At 37.4% G+C, this 18,303-nt stretch overlaps 1 protein-coding gene across 1 annotated transcript; it reads left to right on the top strand.

The window, feature by feature from the left end:
• The first annotated feature begins 268 nt into the window (after positions 1-268).
• On the top strand, positions 269-16,360 carry LOC145769468 (uncharacterized). The gene is made up of 4 exons (XM_082581112.1): positions 269-513; positions 1,455-1,664; positions 12,091-12,250; positions 14,889-16,360. The coding sequence occupies exons 1-4, from the start codon at positions 289-291 to the stop codon at positions 15,491-15,493; spliced, it is 1,200 nt and encodes a 399-aa protein (XP_082437238.1). The 5' UTR covers positions 269-288; the 3' UTR covers positions 15,494-16,360.
• The last annotated feature ends 1,943 nt before the right edge of the window (positions 16,361-18,303 follow it).

The following is an 18,303-nucleotide window of genomic DNA, read 5'->3' as shown; positions in this document are numbered from 1 at the left end:
GTTGGTTAAACCGCGTAATCTTTTAGAAACATTTCTAGTACATAGACTTATTTATTTTCTAATTTGTTTCTTCATTTTGAAAACTTTCCCGTCAAACCGATCGTACAATCACCAGGTTTTAGAAAAATACGTTTTACAAATAACCTTCTGATTGCAGGCTACAGTGTTTGTTTTTGGTTTGAAACATGGGCTGTAAAATTTTATAATGCAACAACTATTTTCAACACATTTTTTTTGTATTTTTAGAGGTAACGTTCACTTGCAAAAGCAAAGCAAAAAGTAAAAATTATGAAAGTAACATCTTCGGAAATTTCGCCTAAAAGCGCAAGTTTTTTAAAATTTAATTCTGACGCTAGAGAGAGCAACACCGAACATGAAAACAGAAGACTACTTCAGAAAAGTCATCCTCAAATGCTGCGCAGTTGCCATGAAATGTGTGAAGATTTACAAGGGTTTCCACATCCAATTTGCAGCTCCATAGATTCAAGGCGAGCACGAGATGAAGAAGACGAGGTAACCTTAAAATTATTGTTGTGTTCAGTTATTTTTTTCGATAATACATCTTCTTTAGAAGCTTAATCCTGACAGTTTCACACGGTTGTAGACGACCTGTGCCACTGACGCAGGCCGGTTACAGAAACTGACAAAGTAAAGTTGTTTCTTGTTGAAGTGTGTTGCCTATATTTCCACTCACTAAATGGCATTAAACAAAGAGCTTTCTTGAAGTGCGTGGTGCTCTCATCACGAATTTAAACCATAGTTGTTTGGTCTTGCCGTTTTTTGTTGCAAGGCCAGTCGCTTATCTACAAAGCTACCCGAAGTGGAAATCGTAGTAGATGTGCCTCTAACACTGTAACTGTGATAGATAATTCTCGTAACAAAATCAAGCGAGGCAAAAGAAATTATTTTGTCTACCTCATCAGTAGCCCACTTGTAACTTTTCAATTGTTACCAAACGCAGTTGTTTGTAACAATAGAATAAAATTGTATTTTGTTTCAAACCTGCATTCTGTAAACAAAAAAATTCGACTTGTTCTTAATAATTGATCATTAGCGAGTAGCCTATAGTTTAACAAATTATAACGACGTAACTGCTCGCTGTACTAGTGAGTGCTCAGCCTTGCGCTGATAGCCGGGAAGAACACCCCTTTCTTCACAACGTAGCCTGATGTTGATGAAGCACAGTCGTAGGCTACAAGTTTAGTGGCAAAACTTAAGTGAATTCTTACAAAGACCATTTTTGTACTTTTTTAATTAACATTTCGTCTTTTACTGAAAACATTTGATTAGCCTTTGATAATATGTATTTTTAGTGGAAAACAAATTTATTAGGCTACAACAACCATGTAGATTTTTAACTAAGAAAAACATACTCAACATAATATACAATTATTCTTAGACCATTATGTTTTAGATTTGACATTTCTTTGATAACACATGCTGGAACATTTCAGAAAAAAATGGTCGAACATGCCATGGACAGGAGTGCTTCCTGCATGGGTCACAATACCCCCGAAAGTAACGGGGTACGTCGCTACAGAACGGCGTTCACCAAGGAGCAGATCACGACCCTTGAGAAAGAATTTCACCGAGAAAATTACGTTTCCCGACCGCGTCGATGCGAACTCGCTCACGAGCTTCAACTCCCTGAATCAACAATAAAAGTAACAATTAAAATTTTAATTTACAGTAATAGAATTAAGTTTATATTTTTATTAGTTAAAAAAAAAAATGAAATTATCAATTTGGAGATTTCATAAAATTGAAATTTATTGTAGCCTAAATAAGCAAGAGCAGATACAATATAGGCATAAGTAAGTTTAATGATTAATTTTAGAGAATGGGAGCTTACAGCCTGAGATTTGATAAATGTAGTAGAGCTTTGAGTACGCTGAAAGCAAATGATGAAGTTTTCCTTTCCTCTTCAAAACATCAATTCTGTGTCATTTACCATCCACTGTCAAAGTTGAAAATATATTTGGGTTTTAAAGATCCCACAACCTGCTCATGCATTTTGCCGGACATGTTTTTATAAGGCGGCCATTTTGTTTCCACCAAATAATGTTTGGCATCACTGTGATGCCATCAGCTTTAATACTGATACCATTGCTTTAATTTCTAATCATAGTTGAACGTCTGGAAAAACATTTAATGTAGCGTACTGCCCTACTGAAATGCTTGTCACATGAAGCAGGTTGATTAAAGTTGGTAATTTCAATAAGTGCTGCGCGTTACATAGGTTACATATAATACGCGTTACATACATAAAATATGTCCTCTTTTAGGAGGATTTGTCCTCTTTTTTCATAATAAATGAATTGTCCTCCGAGGACACTTGAAAATGCTCAAATGTCCTCTTTTTTGCATTGCTATCATTTTCAACAAGGTTTTATTTTTATGTAACCTTGGCGAAAGCTAAATAAGGCTAAGCAACGATACCAAAAAGGAAAAAGTATGTTTTCTATGAGCTGTGGCAGAAGTAGGCTATCCTTGTTTAAGAAAAGTGTTTATTGACTTTGAGGTTGACAATACATTGCTTGCTGTGGATATGGTGGATACATTTATTTCTGTGGCAAACGAAGGAAGTGTTACTCGATGATGTCAGAAGTATTTCTATTGTTCGACTCTTGTGTTGCCTATTTGGATGAATAGTCCACTAATTTCACTTTCCGAGTTGACATCCTTTGATTGGATGCTTATTGCTTATGCAGTCTTACACCAAACAATAGGATAACGCTTTTCAGCGGTGTGTGGAAGTGGAAGTATCTGTCAGAGAAAAACGTTGGCATTGATGATGTTAAACTGTTCGATCTATACCAAAGTTAGGGCAAAGGCGTCTTAAACTTGATAGCTAGCTTGCATTAGCTTTGTTTTATGAATGATGGCACATTAGAAATGGACATAATAGTTCCAATAAAGCAGAACTGAGATTTTTTTTTAATGAATTGTTAAAAATCGAGCAATTCTTCATCTGCAATAATGTTAGGCTATGTTTTTCATTTGTCATAATCATCTAAGGAGATGTAAAAATTGTTTAAACGTAAAATCCACTGGCATTTTTAGTTGCTTATTAAACATGTCCTCTTTGTTGGTGATGAAAATATGGTAGATCTCGCATTACAGAACTACTCATTTTCAGAAATGTCATACATTTCTACTTTTAAGAGTGCACGCAGGTTTTGTTGTGGAAAAGCACTCCGAAAAGAAAAGATAACCACTTTTTTAAATGACATTTGCTCACAGCGCGCATGGTTTAGGTATCATGCTCAGCTCGCATAAATCGGCTGAACATTTTTCCAATACAAAACATTTAAGTTAATAATAAAAACGACTAGTAGAGACGTTTGGTGTGCACATCTCATATGCAGGGTTTGGCGCTTCAACCATTGTTTAAATATGTCACCACATGCGTGCACTGCTCCATATCCACTACCGATTTTGGTGGCTGATGGGCAATCCTTGACGAGGTGATCTACATCTTGAATGCTGGATTTGCAATGTGGGCATACAGAACTGCTAACAGTGCCCATGGACTTCTAAATAGTAGCATCTGGACTGGAAACGCAGTGGGCAGCAGTAGGCCAAACAGTTGGTACAACAGTTGACCAACAGTGGGCCAACAGGGTTAGTTACTTGGCTGTTGGTCCACTGTTGGCCAACTGTTGTACCAACTGTTTGGCCTACTGTTGCCCACTGCGTTTCCAGTCCAGATTCTACTATTTAGAAGTACATGCAGTGCCCCATCTATGTAGTGTTTGAGCAGTGCGGGCGTGTTTTCTGATGATCTTATTAGCTGTTACCCATTCCTCTCTATTTGTTGTGCAAAACCCTGGAAAAGCCGTTGTTGGGTTGATCATTACGTCTCCACCTTTGGCAAGTCTGCGTGTCAGTATTTGTTCCCTTCATGATTCGGAACGAAATTGTTGTAGTTGGTAATTTTGGTGTAGATGGGTTTTCGTGATTTTAATCGATTGGTTTTTAGGGTTTGTTCAATTATCCCTGCGGTATCCAATTTCTCAATTTTGTAATCTTACTGGTCTCGTTTCCTGCATTGACATAAAAGTACATAGTTCAAGTCATTTGAGAGATGATTCGGATTATTTTTTGCACTTTATAAGTTTAGCTGTTTTCCAAAGGCTGTTCCTCTATACTGTGTCGTATGCAGAAGATAGATCTACAAAGACACCACCGTTTTTTCCCTTTCATATTCTCCTTCAATGTGTGTGGTAAGAGCGAGAACTTTTTGCTCAGCGCCGTGTTGTGCTCTGAAACTTGCTTGCTCTGGGGAGATAAAAGGTTCAATTATCAGGTTGATTTTGTTGAGAATGTTTCTTTCAAGCAGTTTAAAGGTGCAGCAAAGGAGAGATATTGGTCTGTAATGGCTATTTTTGTTTCTGATTAGGGGAATTGGTGATGTGAGGTCATCATTGTTTTCCGGATAGCTATTATACAGCTAGTGGTATTGTTTCCTTAACTTGTTTTCGAATTTATTGTTAGGGGTGTGAATACTTCGTTGTTTGATGTGTTTAGCAATTTTGTTTACAGTAATGGGTGGTGCTGCAGTTGATGTTGTTTTACAGGATAGATCAAGTTTCTTCAGTAAGTTGTTTTTCACGCTTCGTGGCTAGAGTGCTTGAAGTCCATTTTGTTGCATAGTTTCAACCCATCGGCCTTTTCTATCCCTGCTGAGTGAATTCAGTAATTTTATAGCAGTGTAGGTGTTGCTATTTTTTTGTAGATAAAGTTTCACTATTTTTTGTTCATCCGAGTATACGAGCATCGTACTCTTCTTGGGGTGTGTTTGCCAGCGTTTTTTGGTTAAACTTGTGAAATCTCGAGATATTTTCGCTGGTGGGTGGGATGCGATTGCAGTTTTAGTCTACTGCAGTTCTGAAACCATTCCGATTTGTCTTGCAAAAATTCAATCTGTTTTTGGAAATGGAATTGATAATTGGTATTTGTAGTCCAATGTTTATCAAGACTGGTCTATGTTGGCTGTGGGGAAAGTTGGGTAGTATTTCTTTGGATACTGAGAGGGGTTCTAAGTTGTCTTTTCTGTACTTAGGGACAACTTATTAACCACTCGTTGAGCATGTTTCCTGCCGTGTCGTTAACTTCGTAACCCCAGTCTTGATGATGGCTGTTGAAGTCCCCGTATATAGGGTTATGGGTGGTTTAGACTTGGGAGGAAGGGTGTCGGCCAGTTTATGTTTGGTGGTTTGTAAGTGTTGGAGATGGAAACGTTTATTTGGATGGTTGTCATCTCAATGTGGTTTGGAGATGTAGTATTGTCTAGCTTGGTCACTTTGTGGAATCTTTTGCATAGGTTGAGATGCCGTATTGTTTTTGGTAGACTACGGATATAAATGTGCATCCTGGTATTCTGTTCCTTGATGGAGCATCTTTCTCTGTTAGGTGAGTTTCTTGTGATAATACGATGTCGAATTTGTGTTCTTGCATTATTCAGGACAGATGTTCTCATTTTGGCAGTGAGATGTCTTCAATGTTTAGATATATAGGCCTAGTACTTTCATATGTTTGTCAATAGCTTAGGTATACAGTAGAGTCTGTAGTGGAGTCTGGCTGTTTTTTCGAACCTCTCGGGCTCCGATTTTTGACAAGAGGAACACCGGCGCTTTTATGCCGGCCTTGTCCGATCCAGTATGTGGTTAGCTGATTGGAGTTTTCATATAGAAGTGTGTCTGGGAGGGCGTTGCGGCGTCCTTGCACCGGTTTTGAAATTGATCTTTGCCTGGGATTGGTCTTGACTGGTCTTGATCTTTATTAAAAACGACTAACTTGACAAAGCCCCAGGAACAGTTTATGGCGAAACGATCAGCCATTTTGTTTAGATTATTGCAAAATTTGAAAATTAATGCAGCCTGATGTTATAATGTAGAATTACTATATTTTTGTTCACTAAAAAGAAGGATACCGTACATTTTGATAAAAAATATTAACAGCTACATATTCTGGATTTCTATATCGCCTCTACTGCACAAGAAAAATAAATCAGCCAAAATAAAGACAAACGTTAGTTGTTACCCTTTAAATTAATAATGTTTAGTGAGAATATAATTTCATAAAAAATGGTTAGGTTATCTGACTGAAACCGTACAATTTAGTCCGTAATTATTTCTCTATTTTCTTATTTTATCATTATTGTCACGATTTCTTTCTATCTCTTACCAGGAAAAAGACTTGGAAAGGTTCAATGACGTAGTTTAATGGGTCAAACCGAAAAGCAGTCAATTAAATGTCGAATAATTCTACTAGTGAAATGATAATCTGACTTCTTGAAGAACTTTAACGAACGGCTTCTCAAATAACTCTAATTTTGATCAGAAATTATATCAGCATCAATTCTCATCTACCTTTATTCGATTACTTCAACTCTTAATGAACAATAATTTCTGCATCAACTACCAATCCACAACTCATAACACAACTCTCATAACCAACTCAATAATAATCATCATAATAATACACAAACTACACCACTATTTATAGTTGGTTGTTCAGTCCAGTAACTTCGAGAAGGTTACGTAGTGTTGCATCACACGAACCCATCGTCGGTCACGTAGCATTGAGCGGCATAAACAAGCAAGTTTAAAGAAATCTAAAGAATGTCACGTAGGGCCGAAGGTTGTAGAAAACACGTTACATAATACAGATTTCGTCATCAGAGGTTACTTTAGGTCAATACCCGATAATAACACATCGCTCCAGAATTCTACAACCAAAACAACACGCTCGTTGAAGATACAAAGCAAACCATCGCGAGGCATTGCACCTTGATTGTGACATACGCCCCCCCTTAGAATATTGTTGCAAACAATATAACAACACAATCAATACAAAACACACCACAAAACAATTAATTACTCAATAATCAATTCTCATAAGTCCATCGTTGCATGATTTACCAACGATAGCTTTTCTCAAAACAATAGTCACGTTTTCTGCGAAAGTTTCCAACGTCCTCAACATTTTCAGTGCATCGGCGAGCGAGACGACCCATTTTCTTACATCGGAAACACCTCCTCTCCGGACAGTCCTTGGCGAGATGACCTTCTTTATGACAGTTATAGCAAGCCTTTTCATCAAAAGAGCAGCTCCTGGCTATGTGTCCAATCTCCCCACATCGGTAGCAGTGGTTGTCATGGCAACGTCTGTTTTCCGAATGTCCGCCGTCAGCAACGCACTCCCTGGCGAAATGTCCGCGTCTACCGCATCTATAGCAAACTCCAAATGGTCGTCGCCTGCCTCTTCTCCTCGGTTCTTCGCGCTCGTAATATCCGTCATCGTGAGATCGTTGCTGATTATCTGCAGAACAATTTCGAGCAAAGTGACCATTCTTGCCACAAGAATAACAAGTAACTTTAGAATCTTTCTCAATAACATTTCCGATTATAAGATCAACTAAAGAGTTTTGTAAACATAACGCTTTCACAGTCCCACTACAATATGGAGTTTCGATATATATCCTTGCTAACGGTCCTTGGATTGAAGTGTTATTTATTGACATCACAATTCCAGTTTTTCCCGTTAATTGACTGTCTTTAACCAAATCTCTCCTCACCATTATACCCGTAGAACCAGAATCACGTAAAACTTTTACCTTTTTGTTTCCAACTTTTCCATCCACTACTGGCAGGTAATCTTGAGGTATTATTTTTCCGCAAACATCTTCATCCGGTTTCTCCTCCCCAAGCGTGGGTTCAGGAATCATTAACGCACAACCGCATCGATAAACGTCCGTGTCTTTCTCATTCTTTCCAGACTGATCGGAAAGGGAAAACGACTTGTCCTTGCATTCCTTCGCTTCGTGTCCTTGCCTATTGCAACGATTGCACCACTTCCTTGATTCCTGATGATTTCTGTTAGTCTTCCTCCGGCAGTTAACAGACTTATGACCTAAGCCATTACAATTAAAACAACGTACATCTCTTGGAACAGCACCTCCTTTAAAATTATTTGTTTGCTCCTCGTCATCATCGCATGACAACGTCTCTTCAGTCGACAACTTCTCATCATGAGCAACTAAATACTGTTCCGCCACACTGGCTATTTCTTCTAGAGTCTTTGGACTTCTCTCCATTAAATAAACAGACAGATCTTTTGAACATGAATCTGTGAATTGTTCCTTAACTATAAGGTTTGCCAATCCGTCCAATGATTGTTCGGCCGCCGAAAGTTCAATCCATTTTCACAAAAGGTTTCTTAAACGTTCAATAAATTGACCTGGGCTTTCGTGTCGTTCAGGCTTTGCCTCACGGAATCTTTGACGGTATCCATGCTCGGTAAAATTGTATCGCTTTAACAGAGCTAACTTCAATCTGTCGTAGTTCATGGCCACTTCTTGCGAAAGTCTTGAATATACATCAAGAGCTTGTCCCGATAATAACATGCTTAGCTGGGTAGCCCACGTCGACTTCTCTAATTTGGCTATTGTAGCATATCTTTCAAATCTTAACAAATAACTATCCAACTCATCTTTTTCTTCAACAAATGATGGCAAATCTGGACGTCTAACTTGCGCCACAATAACATCTCGAGCATTATCATTAGTAGAATTAGATCGCTCACCAATGTCCAGCTTTTGTCTTTCTAATTCAAGTTTTAACTTTTCCAATTCATATTGCGCTCTTCTTTCTTCAGCTTCTGCTTCGCGTTGCGCCCGATTCTCTTCGGCTTCTGCTTCACGCTGCGCCCGCTTCTCCTCTGCTTCAGCTTCAAATTGTGCTCGCTTTTCTCCAGCTTCAAGTTGTGCTCGCTTTTTTTCAGCTTCAAGTTCTGCTTTCCTTATTTCACGAGCAGCTCTTCTATCCTCTCTTTCGTCAGCTTCTCGCTGAGCTTTCTGGTCCATTATCTTGTGATAGTCTTCCATCACAAACTGAGACTTCTCATTACCAGTCAGCCCCATTCGTTCAGCCATGCTCCCTAAGTCTTCAATCATCTCATGTTTGACAGTATCCGCCATCTTGACAGCTTGTTGTTAATTTATTATTCTCTCAATAAATCTTTCGGTATTCTTCGGTTTATTCTTTTTCGGTTTATTCCCGGACGAGCCCTCAGAATGTCACGATTTCTTTCTATCTCTTACCAGGAAAAAGACTTGGAAAGGTTCAATGACGTAGTTTAATGGGTCAAACCGAAAAGCAGTCAATTAAATGTCGAATAATTCTACTAGTGAAATGATAATCTGACTTCTTGAAGAACTTTAACGAACGGCTTCTCAAATAACTCTAATTTTGATCAGAAATTATATCAGCATCAATTCTCATCTACCTTTATTCGATTACTTCAACTCTTAATGAACAATAATTTCTGCATCAACTACCAATCCACAACTCATAACACAACTCTCATAACCAACTCAATAATAATCATCATAATAATACACAAACTACACCACTATTTATAGTTGGTTGTTCAGTCCAGTAACTTCGAGAAGGTTACGTAGTGTTGCATCACACGAACCCATCGTCGGTCACGTAGCATTGAGCGGCATAAACAAGCAAGTTTAAAGAAATCTAAAGAATGTCACGTAGGGCCGAAGGTTGTAGAAAACACGTTACATAATACAGATTTTGTCATCAGAGGTTACTTTAGGTCAATACCCGATAATAACACATCGCTCCAGAATTCTACAACCAAAACAACACGCTCGTTGAAGATACAAAGCAAACCATCGCGAGGCATTGCACCTTGATTGTGACAATTATGCACTAGACATATCAACTTTTATAATATCATGAAAGTCTGGCACACGGAACATCAAGACCGGATTTAGAGAAAAAGGGGCCCTAGGCTATTCCCTATTTGAGACCCCAACATCTACTCTAGCCATAAAGACGAGTAACCTATTTTAAACAACCACTTATACTAATTAGTGATGAAGAAATATGTACGCAAGTGTTGAAATTAACTATTCGAAGATAAGCAAACTTTACAATTTAATTGTAAACGTTTTGCGAAATATTAAGCTACTCGACAATAATAGTGACCACGGAATGCGTAGATCCTACCAGATACTTTCTCACTAAATTGTCTGATTTAAAACACATTAAAAATGAACCATTATTACTAAAATACTTAGATTGATTAAAAAAAACTTTTAAAAATTATTATTTAATTAAATTAAAAAATTAAGATTAAAAAAATTTTTCTCGTCCTTCTCGCATCAAAATCATCCAAAATCTCATCACAACTGATTTGCCTCTGTTTTTCACATTTGTGCATGGATGGTCAATCAATCCAAAAGTTGCTCGACAGTCGTGACCTGCCTAAACAGCTAGACCGAGTAACAGCTACTGCTCAAGGGTGGTAATAAAAGACAGAGCCCCTTGACCCTTTGGAGTGGCAAAGAATACAAAATGTTTAAACAAAGAAGTGGATCGTAATTAATTTTTTATTCTTGTAAATCTTGAAAAAGACCTCTTTCCTGAGCAGCTGGTAATCATTGAGCTAAAAATAGTCAAATATTTATTCTACATTTGAGAAGGCCATCTGAATTGTTTTGTTGTATATATTATAATTTGATAAAGGTCCGTAGCCTATGAGACAAAACATACTCTACTGTAGACCTGTAGTTTTGTCTCAAGTAGGCTCGCCTACAACATGCAAATTTTTCCACCACTAGTAGAGAACTAGAGATGCAGAAGATCCGTAGCCTATGAGACAAAACATACTCTACTGTAGACCTGTAGTTTTGTCTCAAGTAGGCTCGCCTACAACATGCAAATTTTTCCACCACTAGTAGAGAACTAGAGATGCAGAAGAATATCAGTTTATTAAAAATTAGCAAATAGTTTTCTCAATGACTATTTACAGTGAAGCCATTTGCAAAGTAATAGTTAAAAATATAACCTTTAATTTGTGTCATATTTCCTTTCCGGAAAAAATAAACACACCAGAACTTTAATTTGCATTACGACCTGTTTATGAACAGACTGCCTACTTTATTACAACTGGTTGCTATAAATTTCAAATTATTATTAGGTGACCGTTTTTATCAATATATAGGCGTTTTTAAATAGGGCTATACATGTTATTATATTTTAAATTTTGAGGCCCTTAAATCTTGATTTACTAGGCTTCAGCCATTTTATTCTAGTGGTAAATCCTGCCCAGCGTAACATGAATGAAATCATACGTCCGATTCAATATAGCCTACTAGCAACCGACTTTTTATATATTTTTTCTTGTAACCTTGTAGCTGCAGAAAAACATACGTTCCACAGTATCGTTAGGCTAAAACCTTTTTACGCTATAGTACGTAATTTTTAAGAGTTAGCTGAAAAATGGAACAGTAATTTAAATTGTGAAAGTAATTTCTCCATATTGCATGTGATGTCATTTTGAAATACAACATTGTGTTTGTTTCAACCTATTTTTTATCAACTTTGCGTAGGTTTAGTTGTTGGCTAAGAAACTTATGTTTATAAGAATATTACCAACATTTCTATGATGCAAAATCATTGAGTGCAAGATGTGCTCACTTGGTTGCAGCTCTAGTACAAATCAATAAACAGACTTAAGCAGCGCATACTTGTGTTCTGGTCATAGGGTTGTTTTCAGCTTTTAATACGTTTCTGGTAATATCGTTCAGTTTTTTCGACTACTGCAATCCAAAAGTATTCAAATATTTTCTTCAAAACTTTATCTTAATCAAAACTTAAAAGTTTGAAGGAAAAAGGCATGGGAAAGTTCGTCCTCTGCGTATAGAGTCTATAGACCTACACACTATAGTTATAGACCATACTTAATTACATCAGAAGTATTTTTGTCATAGAACGTTGGTGTACAGCTATTGTTTCACAGTTACATTTGCAGTTACGGAGACAACCGAACACCTCATAATCATGTTGTGTGCTATAATTGTTTTCCACAACAAGAATTATCTTAAGGGTTTCAAACAAACGACTGCATTTGTTTCATATTTCTGAAAACATGAATTGGCAAGCTGTCACAAAAAATTCTTGCAAACAGATCTTAAACAAATTAAAACGTAAACTTACGACGCAGACTACAATAGTAATATTTTGAAATTTTCCTAAAAACTATAAATGCCAACTTAATTTTAAGGTGTGGTTTCAAAACCGAAGAATGAAAGACAAACGACAGCGTCAAACGTGGCCCTTCCCTCTCGACCCATCACTCTACGCCATGTTGATATCCCAGCTTCCCAACTGTCGGCCGCAAGCTTTAAACCTCTCACAGTTTCCCGGCATTTTCCCAATTCCAAGTAGGACTTGTGCTTGTTTAATTTTTATGGCAATATAAAACGAAGATCATATATTATGCTGTTAGACTTTTTCAATTGACAGTAGTTGCTAAGGTAGGGTACCGTACTCAAACATTTTTGCTTATATAAATATCTTAAAAACAAAGACATATTACAATCATAGTTTAGGCCAGGGATGTTCAACCTTTTATCATAGTGGGCCGCATTGTCACTTGAAATAATTCAATGGGCCGCAGAACCTTTTAAATTTCAAGAAAAATGGATGCATAAAGTAACAATTAAAAACCATTAATTTCATCTTTGAAAATGGGAACAAATAACACATAGGTCTACATAGAAAAAAAATATATATATATTTTTACAATATCTTTGACGTTGTTTTCCAGAGTTAAGATGTTATCAACATTTGCAATTTACATTAAAGGATGTTGTCTTGATTCTTAGGATGTTTGCTAATAAGTGTTAGTCGGTAAGTCTGTTTCTTTCTGCAGTTTCTTATGTTTTTCATGGATGAAAATAACTGTCGCAACAATATGTGCTGCCCCACATGCACAATAATTTTCTGGACAAACTAACTAATTCATCAAGTTCATTACATGGATGTAATTCTTATAAAATAAAGGAAGAGTGTGTTCTCAGTGGAAAGTTTTCAAACTTTCTCGACTTAGCAGTTCAATCAGTTCAAGTTGGAATTCGGGTGGCGCTTTATCACACTGAAATGAAACTGGGTCACAGAATAATTTTTATTCAATTTCAATCTTTTTGAAGTCAGAAAATCTGACTGTAAATTCTTCAAGCAAATCTTCAATTCTACAAACAAACCAGTAATTCACATAATTTACCATAGTTTTCATAGTTTACAGAACAGTCTTGAGCTTTTTCAAATAAACTACGAAAATATACAATTGCGCCAGCTTTCATTTGTGCTATGAAAAGTTTTAATTTCCTGGTAAAGCTACTTATTCCCTTGAACATTGAACTACACAACTGACCTTTCCCTTGTAAATGCAAATTGAGCTCAGCTAGTCGGTGGTGTCAACTATGAAAGACAATTCATTCAACTATTCTTCATTTTCTATCAAGTTCACGTTTTGTTTCTTTTTCTCCATGAACTGTTTTATTTTGGGTAACAATAAATTGAAATCTTTTTTAGGTGGCTGCTCTTCTGAGCCATCAAACTTTAGATATAATCGGACTTATATATAATCCTGTTGCTCCCATACTATACTATTACTATGCCCCTAAAAACTGATTGGTACATTTTAAGTAGGCTAAGATTCAAAGTTCAAAATACTACTTGGAGTGAAAATGATTAGCGGGCCGCACAAAAAAGCTCAGGCGGGCCGCAGGTTGGACATACCTGGTTTAGGCTATAGTAGGCCTATACCTGGTTCTCTACATGAGTGGTTTTCAATATTTTGCACGTCTAGTTAAATTGGGTATGCTGCATCTCAAAAAAAGCAACAACATATAACTGCTCAAAAAAGGCTTAAATCCCGTATTAAAATCTAGCTTGCGAAATAGCCTAACTTAGGCTTACATCAGTACTATGAGTTGAACATTTCACAATTGATGAGATTTTTAGCCTTTATTGTTAATTCGTATAAAATTGTCAGTAATCACTGTAGCTTTTCTGAAAAAAGTATGGGTTATTTATGAAAGAGATATTACAGTACAGTAGGTTACATTATAGCTTTGGTAAAGAGATAATTCTAGAATAAGATAGACAGATTGATAGCAACTGGATAGGATTGAATTGCATAATTCAAAAACAATACATAAAATGAAAGATACGCCTAACTACATAAATTTGAACGTTTTCGCAAAACTTTCTGCCCTCGCCTAGAAAATAACTAAGAAAGAGTTAGAGTAAAAGAGTTATTTTCCTGACGAGGGCAGAAAGTTTTGCTGAAAACGTTCGAATTTATGTAGTTTTGTTTTATATATTGTTTTTGAATTATGCAATTATAGAACTTCGGTAGAGAATTTGTCTTGTTGAACCATAGGCATACGAAGCCGAGTAACGTGATCAAGTTTAACACCTTCAAGTTTATTACATAATTATAGAAACGCAAAACTACGCAATTCGATCTTATCAAGTTGCTATGAAAAAAGTACAGTACTTTAACAACAAGATGAAAGTTTGATTGATTGAATCTTTATTCTCGGACTGGGAAAGCTTCTTGCAGAGCTTCATCCTGGCAGTTTCGCATACTTGTAGAGGCTTTGAATCACTGACACGGGCCCGGTCACCGAGATTGACAAAGTGAAGTTTCCGATTGTTAAAGTCTTGTTGCCAGGGAATTATTCCATCCATTAGATGACGCTGAATGGAAAGCAGTCCTTTACGTGCGTTGCTCAAGTGCACACCCAGAGAGTCGAACCAGCGCAGCTTGATCTTGAAGTTTCTTCGTTCCAGAAGTCACGCGCTACCCAACTGAGCTATCGGGGCGGACTATATATTATTTTTCTTTGAAAATTAGGTAATTTACATTATTTGTTTGCTGAAAAATTCGGAAATACCACAACGCAGGATTAATTGTTTACGTGTGTTGTATGACAGCGTGCCAGCTGTTTTTAGTTGGTTAGACCAAACGCTATTATCAAGTTCAAAAGTAGCAATAGTTGTTTGTTTCAGATCTTCCTTTGCGAAAGACAGAAGATGTATTGCCGCAAATGATGAGTGAAGTGACGTCACCAGAGATATTTTCCCCTCTTTCATCTGTTGCTTCGGCAGACGAGTACGCAAAGGTGGAAAAAGAAAAAAATTGCAAAAGCGAAGAAATATCAAACATTTCTAGAAGCTTGGCAAAGAAAGAGCGTAAAAGCGTCACTGTCGACAATAACGAATACCCGATTTCAACTAGCGCAGCTGATTCTCCCGATACGCTCCCGAGGAACACGATGCAGCAGCAGTACAACCTGCAGGCTTACACCAGCTGCCTTTCCCGATTTCAAGCTCCATTCTTCCATCCCTACTCTCCAAGACCTCATGAATACATGGCAGCGTTTCATAGATCGATGTCTTCAGCTGCTCCTTATCCATTTATCTCACCGATTAGCAGTTTTGCGCCGCAACCTTCGGCTCAGCTTCAAACTCACATCCTTTCTCAATTAAACGCAGAACTGAAGGGGTATCAACCAGCATTTCTTCAGCCTCCTGGAGTAAACTTTCCAAGAGCTACAATAACATCCGATCTTTCTAACCCGACCACCGCTGTATGCACCAGCAAGCATAAATAAATATTTAGTTTTACTGCAATAACGAGGAAAATCACTTCTCGTCGACACCACTCCAGCTGCTTGATTAGACACATATGGAAGCTCAACAGTGCTACCAAAGGAATTTCTGAGCAGTGTATAGAGCTACTACTGACCGGACAGTGGCAACATCTTTTTATTGAGCTCCGTTACTGAGAGACTACACTCACCATACAATCTCCGAAATACTACACAAGGCATCTGATATGCCTGTGACTGGTCCGTTCAGTTTGTTTTTATTTCTGACCGTTACAACAAAACAATATAGGCTATGCTCAACATGGCAGAGGTCTAGAAAAAGGTAGAAGCGACAAAACGCGAACGTTATAACGTGCATGATACCAAACCAGGACAATCAATTTTTACATGACACGCTCGTTTCACAAAAAGAAATTGTGGCTACTTTTAAAATTTGATACGAGTCAAATTGCTAATAAACAATCGGCCTAGGGGTGTCTACATTACTGCCGTTTTTTTGTCATAGTCAATCTAGTTATGGAAAATTTGTTTAAATGGGTGGGATGAAAACAAAGAAACTTATTTCTGTATCCGCCATCAAGCATGCTGCTGCGTGTCTTGGCATAGCCTACACAGCAGTTTGCTCATAGGGCATCGGGAAGACATGTTTGGGAGAAACAGTCAGGAGATCTTACCAGCTGGGGTGATATTGTAAATATCTATTGTGTGATAGGCCAATTTTCAGAAGATAGTTTGCATAAAGAACATCGTAAGATCGCATTGCATATTGGTCTTGTGGTTAGGTCAAGCGACGTTAGATGTGTAACTTTGTGCTGACCGTGGTAATTTGTTTCATAAATGCCGCACTTTTAATAAAAAAAGGCTACTTTGTTTGTTTTTGAATTGTAAGTTTATCTACTGATTGTTGCTATATTTGTATTGCGAAAAACCTAGGAATTACCTTGCAGATTGACAACCAGTCCAATGCTGTATTGACTCAGTGCAACATTCCAATAACTTTTTAAACAATAGGTAGCCTACCACTTCACCTATCTTTTTCACATTTTTCTTACCTGTTTGACTCATTATAGTAAATAGTCGAAAAGTTTGCTTTTCGTTGCAATTTCATCACTTATTATCAGAGATGTACGTATACGCTGTAGACTTGCGGCGTAGACTTTTTGTTTGCGCTAACGCTTGCGCCACATTTTTTTTGGATAGTTTGCGCTTGAGGCTACGCCGTAAAGTTTTCGCGGTTTTTTAGCGCATAGCGTCAACGCATACTTTTTAATGTCTTAGCTGTTGTTTGCATTTTTTTTTATCGAACTTTCCAAATTTTGAATAAGTTGAAAGAATGTTTCCAATGGGCAAAGACATATTGAAACCAAAACGCAGCAAAATGTCAGATGAACACTTTCAGATGCTTGTGTTTCTTCGTGGAAATTCAAAATAAAACTTGTTTGTTTCGAATGGTTTATACCGTGTGAATGTTTGGCACCTAGCAAACAAAATGAGTTAACGCTAATGTATGCGCTGACGCTGACGCCGCCAACTTTTTTTACAAGTTGCGTTAACGCATGCGGCGTATGCTTTTTCGAACGTTTGCGTATACGCTGACGGCGTCAATATTTTTTGTATGCGCGTACATCACTGCTTATTATACTAATAAGTTATTTCAATCAAAGCAAGTTTTTGTTGATGAGCGTGTAGCATATGACGTCATTTTGATAAGAACTTCACAGTAGATAAATGTAGTAGCCTAGGTTCCAGATTGCAAATCTAAAAGATCAATAAAAAGTAATTCTTTATAATTTAAGGTAAATAAAGACAACTTTCTAAAATTTAAGTTGTTAGACTAAATGATTTCTTGCAGGCTTTTTGTAGTAAAAAAAAAATAATACTGTAGGCTAGATAGGCTTTTTGAAATCGTTTTTGTCTGTTTTGTGGTAGCCTCGCGGAAAGCAAAGTAAAACGAACATTTTGAATCAAACAGTTATTCGGGTTTTCAAGTAGGGCTAGCCTATAAGTGAAAAGTAATCGTTGTTTATTTTCAAACCGATAATAGCAAAAAAATGCATGGATCAGGGCTCTATTGGTTTGGAATCTTTATCCTCGGACTGACAAAGCCTTGATAGGTTATTCCTGGTAGTTTCGCATACTTGTAGAGGCTTTTAACGCAGGTAAGAACTTTGACATCGGACAGTTTTCCTTGCGAATCAGCTGATTTCAAGCATGCGGCTCAGCACGTGATATTCTGACCGATCTACTCGAAAGATTTTTGATACAAAGAAAATTAAGTGAATGTATCCCCACAAGCAGCGTGGCCTAATGGGTTAAGGTTAGGGCAAGGGAATAGTCATTTCGATTGCGTGGGTTCAATTCCCACCCTCTGCTAGTGTTCTTTTTTCTTCTGCAATTGAACTGAGTGCAAGAAGGATCTTAATGACTGTAATCAATTGAGTTTATAAGGAAAATTATCCTACCTTTCTTAACCAATGCGCCACGGCGCAATGATGGTAGCTGGTTCTCGCAAGGAAAACTGTCCTATGTTAAAGTGCCTACTTTTAACGCAGGGCCGGTTACTGAAATTGGCAGAGTGAAGTTTCCGATTGTTGCCGGGGGATTATTCCATTCATAAGGTGCTGCTGAATGGAGAGCAGTCCTGAAATGCGTTGCTCAAGCGCACACCCCGAGAGTCGAACCAGCGCAGTGCGATCTTGAGCCGGGCGCGTAACCACTGAGCTAACGGGGCGGACAGTTTGTAATTTAAACAGTTGTAAAGTCATGTTCATTGTTTTAGGATATGCTGTAAAATATGATTGTTGGTTTTAAGT

The sequence above is a fragment of the Aplidium turbinatum genome, chromosome 4 (genome assembly GCF_918807975.1).
Source record: "Aplidium turbinatum chromosome 4, kaAplTurb1.1, whole genome shotgun sequence".
NCBI classification, from domain to species: Eukaryota; Metazoa; Chordata; class Ascidiacea; order Aplousobranchia; family Polyclinidae; genus Aplidium; species Aplidium turbinatum.
The sequence above is the reverse complement of the archived record's forward strand: the minus strand, read 5'-3'. Positions and strand labels throughout refer to the sequence as shown.

Bases quoted from the DNA above. Each gene is read 5' to 3' on its own strand.
- LOC145769468 (XM_082581112.1), top strand. From the start codon at position 289: ATGAAAGTAACATCTTCGGAAATTTCGCCTAAAAGCGCAAGTTTTTTA. The intron at 1,665-12,090 runs GTAACAATTAAA...CTTAATTTTAAG, and splicing joins TCCCTGAATCAACAATAAAA to GTGTGGTTTCAAAACCGAAG. The intron at 12,251-14,888 runs GTAGGACTTGTG...TGTTTGTTTCAG, and splicing joins CGGCATTTTCCCAATTCCAA to ATCTTCCTTTGCGAAAGACA.